At 38.4% G+C, this 13,419-nt stretch overlaps 1 protein-coding gene across 1 annotated transcript; it reads left to right on the top strand.

Moving 5' to 3' along the window:
* On the top strand, positions 1-5,936 carry LOC121513682 (fucolectin-1-like). The gene is made up of 5 exons (XM_041793591.1): positions 1-64; positions 2,036-2,321; positions 3,389-3,543; positions 4,058-4,346; positions 5,786-5,936. Exons 1-5 carry the CDS (start codon positions 1-3, stop codon positions 5,934-5,936), a joined length of 945 nt encoding a protein of 314 aa, XP_041649525.1.
* The last annotated feature ends 7,483 nt before the right edge of the window (positions 5,937-13,419 follow it).

Raw genomic sequence — 13,419 nt, 5'->3', positions numbered from 1 at the left:
ATGAAACACAGCACGGCTCTGCTCCTGCATCTCCTCCTGGGCTCATGTTCAGCCTACACTTACAGTAAGTACATTCTCCACATGAATTAGCTCACATTACAAGAAATCTGTGTGGAAACTCGTTATCTTGAACCTTTAATGTTACATTTGTTTGTTGTTACTGATGTAAAAATGACTGATCTGGGAGCGCAGATGGTCATGTGGTTTAAGGCGCTACCCATGTACGCGGGCGGCCCGGGTTCGAATCCGGCCTGTGGCCCTTTACCGCATATCTCTCCCCACCCTCTTCCCTGTTTCCAAGTCTATCCACTGTCCTTCCTCTGTCAAATAAAGGCATGGAAAAAGCCCAAAAATAAATCTTAAAAAAAAAAAATGACTGATCTAATGTTGTACGTTTAAGTCGTAAAGCTTACATTAAGCTTATGTAAGGGAGGCCCTGATTCAGTAACAACACACACATACACCAATACAATTTATTTATAATTTACAATTACCTTTACAATATTGATTTACCTTCTATCTCATTCATATTTACACCATAAGTTCCTTTGTTTAGAGTTTGCATTTATTTGATTTCTCACACATTCAGACATTTCAATAATTTATTAACCTTATTCTTGACAATTCAAACCAAAGAAAGAAAAATTTCTATACATCAGAAACACAGCAGAGATGGATTTTTACTTAAGTTATACAGCCATTGGGGTTTACAATTGAGTGTAATGTATTAATAATTTCTGTTGTAATTGTTTTTTAAATATTTTTAATGATAAAGACTGTTTTATAGTGCTGTCCATCTCATTCCAAATGTCTGGGCCTTTGCATGTTATACTAAAACTGATACATTTCAGTTTACGTTTTTTGCCCATTAACAATGCTTTTTTTCTAGTATTGTGGTCCTGAGTAGAAGGAGTTATGGAAATGAGATGGCAAAGTCTATCATTTAATTTATAAACTATATTATACATCATGCATGCATTATGAAAGATGTTACTCTCAGTGAGCTTCAGAAGCTTGAACCTGTAAAAAAGAGGATCAGAGGGAGCATTAAACTCACACCATGATATAACACGTATCACTTTCTTTTGGAGAATCAGTAATTTGTCTAGATAGGCTGAATACGTATTGCACCATATGATATTACAATAGTTAAGATGGGGTTCAAACAGAGATTGATACAACGTTAGGAGAGCTTCAAGTGGGAGATAGTGTCTAAGCTTGTAAAACACCCCAACATATTTTGATAACCTTATTGTCAGCTCATCAGTGTGCTTTTAAAAATGTATAAATTCATCAATGTGAAACCCTAAGAACTTAGTATGCTGTACTCTTTCAATAGCTCTATCGTTGATCTTGATGCGTACATTTCCAGTATTTTTCCGAGTTCTGTTTGAACGGAAAATAATATGAGTTTTATTTATGTTCAAAGATAATTTGTTGCATTTAAGCCAAATATCTACTTTAGTCAGTTCTTCATTTGCTATATTTTGAAGAAGTTCCACATTTTTGTGGGACAAGAATAAATTTGTGTCATCTGCAAAAATTATTTTATGCAAAATATCTGATGAGTTTATGAAGTCATTTATGTATATGATAAAAAGAAGTGGACCTAAAGTTGATCCTTGTGGAACTCCACATTTTATGGTTTTATGTTGAGATTTCCTACTGTTTATCTGTACATATTGCTCCCTTTCAGATAGATAGCTTTTGAACCAACTGAGGGCAATGCCTCTGACACCATAATGCTCAAGTTTTCCCAGCAGGATTTTAAAGTCAATGGTATCAAACGCTGTTGATAAATCAAGGAAGATACCAACTCCACACTCACCTTTAACAAGAGCATCATTGATTTTCTCGGTGAGATCAAGAATTGCCATACAGGTTGTGCTCTTCTTCCTTGAGCCATATTTGAATGGGATGAGGATATGTAGTTTGTCTAAGTAGCCACTTACTGTATCATACACAACTCTCTCAAAAATCTTGGAAAAAGTGGGCAGGATAGATATAATGTGTATTTCAAATGTTTACTCCACAGAAAACGTGGCCATACGTGGAAAAGCAACCCAGTCAACCCAGTATCTCCATGCATATTCAATGGCCAGCAATGCCATCGATGGAAACCGGGATCCTGACTTCTACTCTGGATCATGCTCAAGCACTTCCTCACAGACTGACCCCTGGTGGAGAGTAGACCTGATGGAGTCCTACATCGTCACCTCCCTCATCATCACCAACAGAGGAGACGGCTGTGCAGAGAGACTCGACAAGGCCCAGATTCACATTGGAAACTCTTTAGATAACAATGGAGTAGCAAACCCACTGTGAGTGAATGTTCTTATGCCAACTTTACACCAAACAACATTTCAAGAGAATTCGCTGTCACAATTTTCTAAAGTTGAAATAAAACTTGGGACTGGGCTGTGTTGGGGAACCAGTCCAGGGCCACTCGCTCAGTGACAACTGGGATAAGCTCCAGCCCCCCATGTCCCCAAATGGGATAAGTGGAGTAGAAAATGGATGGGTGGATGAAAATGTTAACAATGTAGATGGGCACATAAAATTAACCCAATTTGAAAGAAGTGTCAGACTTCCAGTCATGATGTGCAAAAATGTCAGGATACCAGAGACTAAAGTAGAAGGAAAAAACAGTGAAAAGCAGTTTAAAAGTTGGGAATTATATGGTTATAAGTGACAAAAATGTACTAAAAGTGGGTAGGAAAAATGGTGAAAGGCAGTTAAAAAGTGTGAAAATGGGTTAAAAGTGGCAAAAATTAAGGTAAAGAAAAATGGGTGGGTAATTGGTGAAAAGCAGTTGAAAAGTTGTAAAAATTGATGTAAAAATAAATGTGAAAACAAATGTGGCAAAATGAGCAGAAACAGTCATGAAAAGGGGTTAAAAAGTGGCACCAGTACAAAATTTGAACATCAGAATCCAGTGCTAGCTTGACACACTTTTCAGTTTCAAAATGAAGTAACCATTAGCCGGGACACTAGCCTCAAAGCTCAAGATCCAACACACATCCATTTAACTATCAATAAATCACAACTGGGGAGGGAGTCTTCATTGGGTTTTTCAGGGGCCCAAACAATTCTGTGGGAGGACTCGGTTACCCCAAAAGAGAAGTTTTCTTTTAGTAGGAAGTTTAATGAAAAAGCTAAGTAGGATCAAATTACTTAAATTGTAAAACTAACACATTACATTACTCATCACAACAAAAAAGTAGTCTGAGTATTTCAACAGACTACTTTGTTACACACTAAGTAAAAACTAAGTAAGTAACTAAAACTAATTTAAAGCAAAGAGAGAATGTCTGATTGTGTTGTGTCCTAGTGAATACGACCTTGAGAAATCAAAGTCTTTCTCTTCTATGCCTCTCCTCTCCTGCAGGGTTAAAGTAATCCCTCATATTCCAGCTGGCACGTCTTTAAAAATTCCCTTAACCAAACCTGTGGAGGGACGTTATGTGACTGTGAATCTGATTGGACGTGAAAAGACCCTTGCCCTCTGTGAGGTGGAAGTGTACGGATACCGTGCACCAACAGGTGAGAATTTGAACCATTAATGTCACTGACCAGATCATGCAGCCTTATTTTCTATACAGCTGTGTTCACCATTTGGAATTATTTCACTTCACTGTCACAACAAGCAACTTCATGAGATTCTCTAATGGTCTACATCACATCAGTGGTGTTCTGATATTTCGCTGGAGGCCAAACAATGCAAAACTGGAGGCAAACACAGGAGCACAGAAGCCTAAAAAATGGATTTGTGGCAATGTTAGATAAAAACGATAATATTAGTGGCTCAAAGCTGAAATTTGATTGTATTCATACATGTCAGTCTCTTGACTGGTGGAGGCCTTGAGGGCAAAAGGAGTGTAGAACCATGGGACCTCCCATTGACCACTATGTGGAGCTAATTAAAGATCATTAGCTAATCATGACAGAAGGATATTTGCAGCAATGTCTTAAGTACATCCACTTATGCTGACTTTATGATAGTTATATGACTGAAACAAATGCAGACATGAGTACTAAATATATTTGCTTTTTTTAGGAGAGAACCTTGCACTCAAAGGAAAAGCCACACAGTCATCATTTTTTGATGCACAAGGCATTGCATACAATGCCATTGATGGGAATCGTCATAATGTCCGGCTTGATGGGTCCTGCTCTCACACCAAACGAGAATTCAGTCCCTGGTGGCGAGTGGATCTGATAAACACCCATAAAGTGTTTTCTGTTAAGATCACAAACCGCAGAGAAGCCCAGTCCGCCCCACGACTGAATGGAGCAGAGATTCGTATTGGAGATTCTCTTATCAACAATGGCAACAGTAATCCCAGGTAGGATTTTTTAAATGTACTAAATTTTGACAGTTTACACTGATAAACATACAAGCAATACACTACAGACCCCCTTTATTTCAGTTTTATATTACAGCCTGATGCTACAATCAGTTACATGAATTTGTCCTCTCGTTAATCTACACTCAGTTCCCCATCATGACAAAGTGAAAACAGAATTTTAGACATTTTTGCACTTTATGAAAAACAAACAAAAAAGGAAGTATCACATTGACATAAGTATTCAGACCCTTTACTCAGTACAGAGTTGAAGCACCTTTGGCAGCAGTTACAGCCTTGTGACTTTTTCAGTATGACCCAACAAACTTTCTACACCTGGATTGAAGTGTTTTCTACTATTCTTCTTTGCAAATCCTCTGAAGTCATTTTCAGGTCTCTCAAGGGATGTTTGATAGGCATCATATCTTTCATAGGACATTAATTTACTGAGGTTACCTAAACGCACCATATTTTCTGTCTCTCAGGTTGTAAAGTTTGATAATTAACTTCAGTTCTGTTGATTCTGGCACTGATTTCTACACTGGGTTAATATTTTGAACAAACAGGACTTGTTGTAAAGTTTGGGAGCACTTTTTAGTATTTGTCTGCCCACATGAAGAATAAAACTGTCTCTGGCTCTCCTAGCTCACAGTCTCGTCCTCCTGTCACCTCCCAACTCTCACTCCTGCTTGTGTGCAGGGGGGTTGCAGTCATCACGGGAAGGGGGATGAAATTACACATGAATTGAAGCTATTCGTTGTTTTAAGCAAATGCTTCTCCTTATTATCACATTAATGAAGTCAAAGAGCTGGTCTCGACCAGTCTTGATGCAAAATCTCGAGTCCAGCCAGTCCGAGACCGAGACAAGACAGAGTAAAAAATGCTCTTGTCTTGATCACCTCTCTTACTAAGGCCACTCTCCCCTGATTGCTCAGTTTAGCCAGGGGACCAGCTCTCAGTAGAGTCCTATTGTGCCAAACTTCTTCAATTTGAGAATTCTGGAGGCCGCTGTGTTCTTGGGGACCTTCAGTGTAGCAGAAACTTTGTTGTAACCTCCCTCAGATCTGTGCCTGTCAACAATCCTGTCTCTGAGCTCTGCAGGCAGTTCCTTTGACCTCATGGCTTGGTTTTTGTTCTGATGCATCGTCAACAGTGTTGCCTTCTATTGAGACGTGTGTGCCTTTCTAAATCTCTTTCAATCAGTTTAATTTACCACAGGCGGACTCTGCAACCATCAAGAGAAATTGGAGGCCCCTGAGTTAAAATACAGGTGTTGTTACTAAGGCTCTGAAAGCTCAAGTCAATGTGATAACCATCTTTTTTAAAAACTACATGACTCATATTTACCTTTCCTACAGTGCAATAAAAGATGAAACAGTTTGTTGTGATTGAGATGCACATGTCCATGACAATCTAATCATTTCTGCTCCTTCCATTAGGTGTGCTGTGATTAAAAACATCCCAGCAGGTGCTACTGAGGAATTCCAGTGTAATGGGATAGATGGTCGCTATGTTAACATTGTTATCCCTGGTAGAGAGGAGTTCCTGACCCTGTGTGAGGTGGAGGTTTATGGCTCTGTCCTGGATTAGGACAGAGATATGCAGGCACATCTCAAAAGATCAGAATATCAAGAAAAAGTTCATTTTTTTCCTGTGATATACTCCAGAAAGTTAAATTCCAAATAATTCTTCATAAATCTCATATTAAGTGAAACATTTTAATATATTTTTTGTTTGAATCTTGATGACTGCAGCTCACAGCTCATGAAAATGAAAAATCCACCATCTCCAAATATTAGAATATTGTGGAAAAGTCCAATTTGCAAAGGTTTCCTGAGCCTTTATTCTATCAGTTTGGTTCAGTACACACAACTGCAATCATGTTGAAAACTGCTAGCCTTACTATTATCAGGTAAGCCACAGACGCTCACTGCTGAAAGGACAGGCTGTTCTCAGAGGCTGTATCAAAGTTCATTCATAGAAAGTCGACTGGAAGGAAAAGAAGCACGAGAAACAAGGGTGAGCTCAGCCATCAGAGGATTGTCAAACAAAGCAGATTTCTAACTCATCCATAAGGCTTCAATCTGATTGTTTGAAAGGAATTGATCAATTAAAATGTTTAAAGCATGATATGAACATTTTGTTTAACTGTCATGAATGTAAGCCTTGCTTTTGTCATTTATCCTGTTCTGTTTCTGAATGTCTGATGTGAGCCAATCACAGGGCTTTAGTGAAAAATGTATACAATAAAATTAAACCAATGATTCATTATCTAAATGAGCTTAGACTTGTCTGTCAGCCAATTTCACAGCTGTAGCTCCATACTGTGCCAACGCTTTGCTTTGTAATTCTTCATTTTTATGCTTGAATTGTCTGAAAGTTGAGGTTAATAAAATACACCACACACTGATCTGTCTTTAGAGGCAGAAAAATATCAGCCTTGCTAATGAAAAGATGCTTTTAAAATTTTCTCTTTCATTTCTGAATAAAGTTAAGACACAAAATAACTTCCTGGTTTTCATTTCTCAACACACATTCATGGAAAAAGGAGCTGTGTTCATTGCAAATACTTTATTTTTCAAAATACAGACAAAATAGACAAATATTATAAAAGACATCTGAAACAAACGTCTGTGACTTAGATTTCTACTTGTGTGTTTTAGGAGATTCTTCAAAATGGGCACTTGACTAAAAAGATCCTTTCTAGATGGTGAAACTTCAGCCTTCTTTGAGGCAAACAGCACGAAAAGAGCCAAAATATCAAAGATTATATGTGCACTTTAGGATTTATTCAACATCGCAGTCTGTCACTTTTTTCTTCTGATCCCAATCAAAACTTCTATCAACTCTACAAAGTTTTTTCTTTGGAGAATCAACTTATTCATTTAATTTGCATTTTTACTTAATCATTATTGGAATTACCTGCATTAAAGTTCATTCATCACTATTAAAACAATTATAAACAATCTGAATAATCTTAAATTACTTAAAGCTTAATGATATGCAGTCCATTTCATAAATGATACTTATCACAGTATATTTAATATGCAGTTACTATTATTATTGAGGATATGCCATTTTGTTGGAGGATAATGTGTTAAAGTAAACCTCATGGCACTGTCTCCATTTAGTTTGTATTACTGCTGCTCATACAAAGACAAATGTACAGTGGCCAATGAATGCAAAGACTCAGTAGGGTCTGAAACACCATAAAACAGGGAAAAATATAACCTATTAAGAAATGATGCAAGAAAGTCCAAAACAAATCCAACTAGGGATGTGCAATATTACTGGATTGATATCAGTTTTTGTAGATAATAGCTTTAAAACTAAATTGTCTGGGGCACAGATGGCCTAGTGGTTTACAGCGCACCCCATGTACGCAGATGACCCGGGTTGGAATCCGACCAATCATGTCTCTTCCCACTCTTTTGTCCCTGTTTCTGACTCTATCCTGTCCTTCTCTATCAAATAAAGGCACAAAAAGCCAAAAATAAATCTTTAAAGTTAATTGTCTGCCAGTAATCAATTACTGCTGACATATTTGCTGAAAATATCAGCTGTAAGGTAAGTTTTGGAGTTTTAGGCTAGACCAGGCAAACCTACACTACTGCTCACAAGTTTGGGATCACTTGGATTTTTTTTGTTTTCCCTGAAAACAAAATTAGTTTAAGTTAGTTAGAATGAATGATTTCAATGAAAAATGTTCTTTAAACTTTGCCTTCACAGAAAAAGAAAAAAAAAACATTTTGCAACAATTACAGCCATGCAGACCTTAGACATCCTCGCTGTTAATTGTAATCTGAGGAGATTTCCCCCCATGCTTCCTGGACTATCTCCTACAAGATGGATTGGCTTGATGGAGTCTTCCTTCATACCGTACATTTAAGCTCCTCCCACAACAGCTCAGTAGGGTTCAGATCCAAAGACTGTGCTGGCCACTCCATTACAGTCAGAATTCTGGCTGACAGCTCCTTCTTTAAATATTTCATAGACAGAGGTGTGGAAGTGTGTTTTGGGTCATTATCCTGTTGTAGGATGAAACTGGCTCCAAGCATGTGCTGTCCACGGGGTATGGCATGGCATCATTTTGTGATAGCTGTCCTTCCCCAAGGTCCTTCCTATTCGTTTCAAATCTCCTATTCTACCACCTCAAAAGCCCCCCAGACCATCACACTGTCTCCACCTTGCTTGACTGATGTTTTTTTAATCACCGTTCTTGCATCTTTTCATTTGTTCTTCTGTTTGATCCAAAAACCTCAGACTACGACTCATCCATGCACAACACCTTCTTCTGGTCTTCTTATTAGTAAAATGGTTTTTAGCTGTGCAGCATGATTAACTTGGATTAGCAGCCATACTAGGATATTAATACAGGAGGACTGACAGTTGCTGATGACTGACTGTGAACTGCATGAAAATATTTTTCTTTGGAAAACAAAGAAATTTGCCAGTGATCCCAAACTTTTGAGTGGTATCATCCTTAAACTTCAAGGTGTCTTTCAATATTGTGCACCACTCAGACTACATGAATTTAGCCAGATTTTGGCTGCATCGTCACAGCTCTTTGTTAAATGGGTCTGCCATAGCTGGCGCATGTTTACCATTGTTAAGTTAACACCAGATCTTTCATCAAAGACTGGTGTTTAAGGACATAGATTTATAATCTCATTGGATGGAGCTTAGGCTCTTGATCTAAGCTCCGCCCACAGAGTTAAACTAACACTGGTGGATCAAGACTGTCAAATTACTCCAACTCTGAAGACCATTTCACTCAGAATGAAGTTAAAATTACACTTTGGGGGTTAAAATCAACTTTGAAATGTTAACCCTTTCACCGCCAAAGTCGCAAAATTGCGACAAGCAACATTGCTGAATTAAACATGCTATAGCTGCAAATATGGTGCCAAGTGTTGTTACTACTTTACACCAGGAGATGATGGACATGAGTAACTTCAATCCCAGCAGCATTTGTGGGTGTGTTTCTATTCAAAGTTTTGGAGAGAGAGTTTTGAAAGACCCACCCCCGGTCGAGGAGACAAGGAAGCGGTGGTTGTAGTTGGAGGTAACGAAGAGGGAGAGAGTGAATTGTAGCAAGAATACTCACAATGCCGGGAGGAATAGGGGAATATTCACCCTCTGACATGATGTTCAGTTGTCAAGTGAGACCATGGGTGAGACTGACGGTGCGTCTGTGAGCACGGACATGATTGTCCACAAGCAGCACATACCGAGGCCGATGCTTTGCCTCACCGTGGCCAGGGAGGGAGGGGATGTGGTGGGGGTATCAGGGTGGTCAAAACACCACGAATAGTGACAAAGATAGGTAAACTTACTGAAGTGGAAGTAAAAGTCAAAATATACCCAGAAGAGTGCAATTATATGTTAAAAAAAAAAAAAGGACCACTCAATGACAGTAATCTGAGTAAATGTAATCAGTTACTTTCTTTCCCTGCTCTGAACTCTAAATAAACATTAAACTGCACAGTTTTCATGTTTGAGGTTTTTGAATCCCTAAAGGCTCCATCTTTCCTATTTACAGCCTTTTATGCTGCTTATGCTTATATTACAACTCAGTAGTCACTATGTAGTGATAATGGTCAACACCTTAAAAGGGAATTATCTGTATTAGCAGATACAAACATTTCTGCAGAAATGTATAATATATATTTAGAATATTATAAATATATTTATATATTAAAATCAGTCTGTATCAGCTGTAAATGTTGACTGTATTAACAAATAAGTTAGTGGAGTTCTAGGCTGGACCAACAGACCTACATCGATTGAAATCTTTCTCGTTATTCATCATCCTCTTTCACTTTAAAGAATGTTTTAAGGACTGAAGTTTAAATCTAAACTACATTTGTATGTCAGCAAATATTTTGTAAATATCACCGTACACTTGTCAGCAAAAATCCAATATTGTGCATCCCTACTTCTGATGAACAGATGATCATTGTAATCAGTACAATTTGTCAGATCATTTAGTTGAAATAATCAGACAACACTTTGACATCGTAACAGCATGAGCCTCAAATTTTTGATGTCAGCAGAAAATGGTCGCCTTTAGGATATTGTGAAAGCTGGACTTCTGCAGAAATATCAGAGCTGTTCTTAGGTTACAAACCCTTTCTCAGGTAATTAAATGCATGTGATTATTTAATGCCTTGTCTTTTTAATGGTTCCTCTGAATCTTACACACTGGACATTAAAGAACAAAAGATTTCTGCTATTTATTTATTTATCTTGCAAAGCTCTCATCTGAACAGACTGGGCCCTGTAAGAAAGTGACAGGACCAATCAGGAGTAAGAGGCAGGACTCTTGGATACGGCGGAGTCGTGATGTAAGCAAGCAGCGACAAGAGGCCGGTGCAATTCTGGAGGAAAGATTAGCGCGGATGCTGCTATAGCGTCAGTTTTATCAGAACCTGACAACATTTCCTCGTTACAAGAAGGACAAAGAACAGCAGTGAGTTTTTTTCTTTGAGGAAACAATGTTTTAGCCCTTCTCCCAATCGGATTCGGCAAGAGTCACGTTGCGTGTTTTGTTGCTCTGATTGGCCCGTAAAGATGTGACAGACAGAACATTTATCCAATCATCCTCTGAGTTTTTTTTCAAAGGCTCTGCCTTTCCCAAACACCATCTATGGGAGGTTTTCCACACATCCATCTGGCGTGTCATGTTAGGTTCTGAGGGCCAGATGGGAAGATGTGGGGGCCTCTAGTTGTTGATCACTGCCTGAGGAGTTGTGCAAAGATCTCAGGCTTTGAGGAGAAAAGGTGAAGGGTAAACTGCACACATCACACTGTGCTGTATTGTTTGTTACACATCCATGATGAGGAGTTACACTTGGCATCATGTATAAACACCTAAAACCTAAAAACAGAGATGCAGAAACAAAAATGTCAAGAATAATCTGGAAAATATGGAGTGAAGTGCAGTACTCATATGTCACTAGATTTTCTTGTTTGAATGACATCTATAATGAACGGCTTCATCAAAGAAAGCCTCATGCATTCATGGTAACCTCCTCTTTAACTCTATCAGTATCTTATGGTTTTACTCATCTCTCAGTCATCATCAGTGTGCAGTGAAAAAACATATTTCTCTGTCTCTCTTGTGTTGTTGTTTTACATTATTATTGATTTACCTGTTTTTCTCATCATGTGGCTTCACTTTGCTGAGAATCCAACATTTATTCAGTATTAAATCAATGATATGGGTTATAGATCTATCTGGAATAACACTATACATGTGACACTTTCTTCAGAACAGGATGCAGACAATAAATGATAATAAAGGGCAAGTTCATATAAATGCAAGATAAATGAATGAATCTAACTTGGAGATTTAATGCATTCCTCTAATTTTCAATGGAAGCAGAATGAAGAAAGGCTTTAGTCCCTGACATTTCTGCTTTTGACTGAAATTTGAGGTCAGGTTTCTTTAACCCACCATCCTCTGCCAGAAGGTTGAGCAGGTTTACTTCATCCTCTTGTCCTTCAGGAGGAACGCAATATTGCTGCCATAAAAAGAAATAAATAATGCCTGCATGTGTAATAGGAATTTTGAAATTAATTCGTCGAGCTTGTTCCCCTCTGATACTTGCTTCACCTCAGTCTTATTATCCACCATCATGGTCTCCTTTATCTTTCTGCTCCACATTTCCACAACCTCCATCACCACTGACAACAGCCTCACTGCCATAAAAAACTAACAACTATTTCCTCTCACTTGATTACAATCGATCAGAAATCAAGATCATTGGCTCAAAATCATTCACCAAATCCATCCATAACCTCACTTTCAAAGCTGATAGTTCCACCCTATCTCCCTCCCCTCACATCTGCAATCTTGGCATTATCACCTTTCCTTTGAGCAGCTCGTCACCCAACTTACTAAAACCTCCTTTTCCCACCAAAAAACCATAGCCCTCATCGGCCCACTACTCTCCTTCCCTGCAGCTTAATCCCTAATCCTTGCCTTTTTCACCTCCCAACTAGATTACTGCAATAGCATCCTCTGGTACATCTTCCAAAGTCCTTACTAAACTCCAAAACACGTGGTTGGGCCCCAGAATGCTTTCCCCTTTATTCCCCCCAAAGACAGACTTATCTGGAGGTATCAGACTTCTCACATGAATGCAAAAACAGATCAGTAACCAGGCCATTACTTTAAAACTGTCTCTGTAAGTGTTTTGGTGTGTTACTTTTTGCTATTTTTCTCATTTGGTCCTGCACGCTTTCTGTAGAACTGCATGTTTAAATAAGGACACTGTTAAAAGAACCAAATATTTGCAATGAAGGACATAAAAGACAAGGATGTGGTAATAATCAAACTGTTATCAGGCAAGGATGTGTGAAGTCACCTGTGGTAAATCATTAATAAACAACAGCTGGTGAATCTGATCAGATGTAACTATAAATATTGTATTGTGGTCTGTGTTCAGTTATACCAGCCTTCATTAACAGCAGCTCCTCGTCTTCTTCTGTGCTTTCTTTGCAAGAAAAGGTGGGTGGTTATACTCCAATAATAATGTTTTTAAACCTTTTTAAGCTTAAGAAGTTAGCCTACAGGTTGTTTTATAAGGAATGTGGGACTGTATTGCATTGCATTTCCAAGTGTCCATAGTACTTTAATATATTACCTTGCGCTAATTACGACATTGTGATGAATCAGATGAATCAAACATTAAAATGAAAATATCACATTGACATAAGTATTCATCCCTTTTGCAAAACACTTGAGATTTAGCTCAGGTGTCTCCCATCTCTCTTGAACGTTGCAGAGATGTTTCTGCATCTTGATTGGAGTGCACCTGTGGCAAGTTAAACTGACTGGACATGATTTAGGAAGGCACAGAAAAAAACCAAGCCATGAGGTCAAAGGAACTGCCTGCAGAGTTTAGAGATAGGATTGTTGACAGGCTCAGATCTGAGAAGTGTGCCAAAAAAATTCTGCTGCACTGATGGTTCCCAAGAGTACAGTGGTCTCCATAATGTTGGGTGTGGACGTTTTTTGTCGTAGGACCTAGAGGCAGACACAGATGAAGTGAACAGTTTTAAGGTG

Source organism: Cheilinus undulatus, linkage group 8 (assembly GCF_018320785.1).
Source record: "Cheilinus undulatus linkage group 8, ASM1832078v1, whole genome shotgun sequence".
Lineage (NCBI taxonomy): Eukaryota > Metazoa > Chordata > Actinopteri > Labriformes > Labridae > Cheilinus > Cheilinus undulatus.
This window is presented reverse-complemented; position numbering and strand designations above follow the sequence as displayed.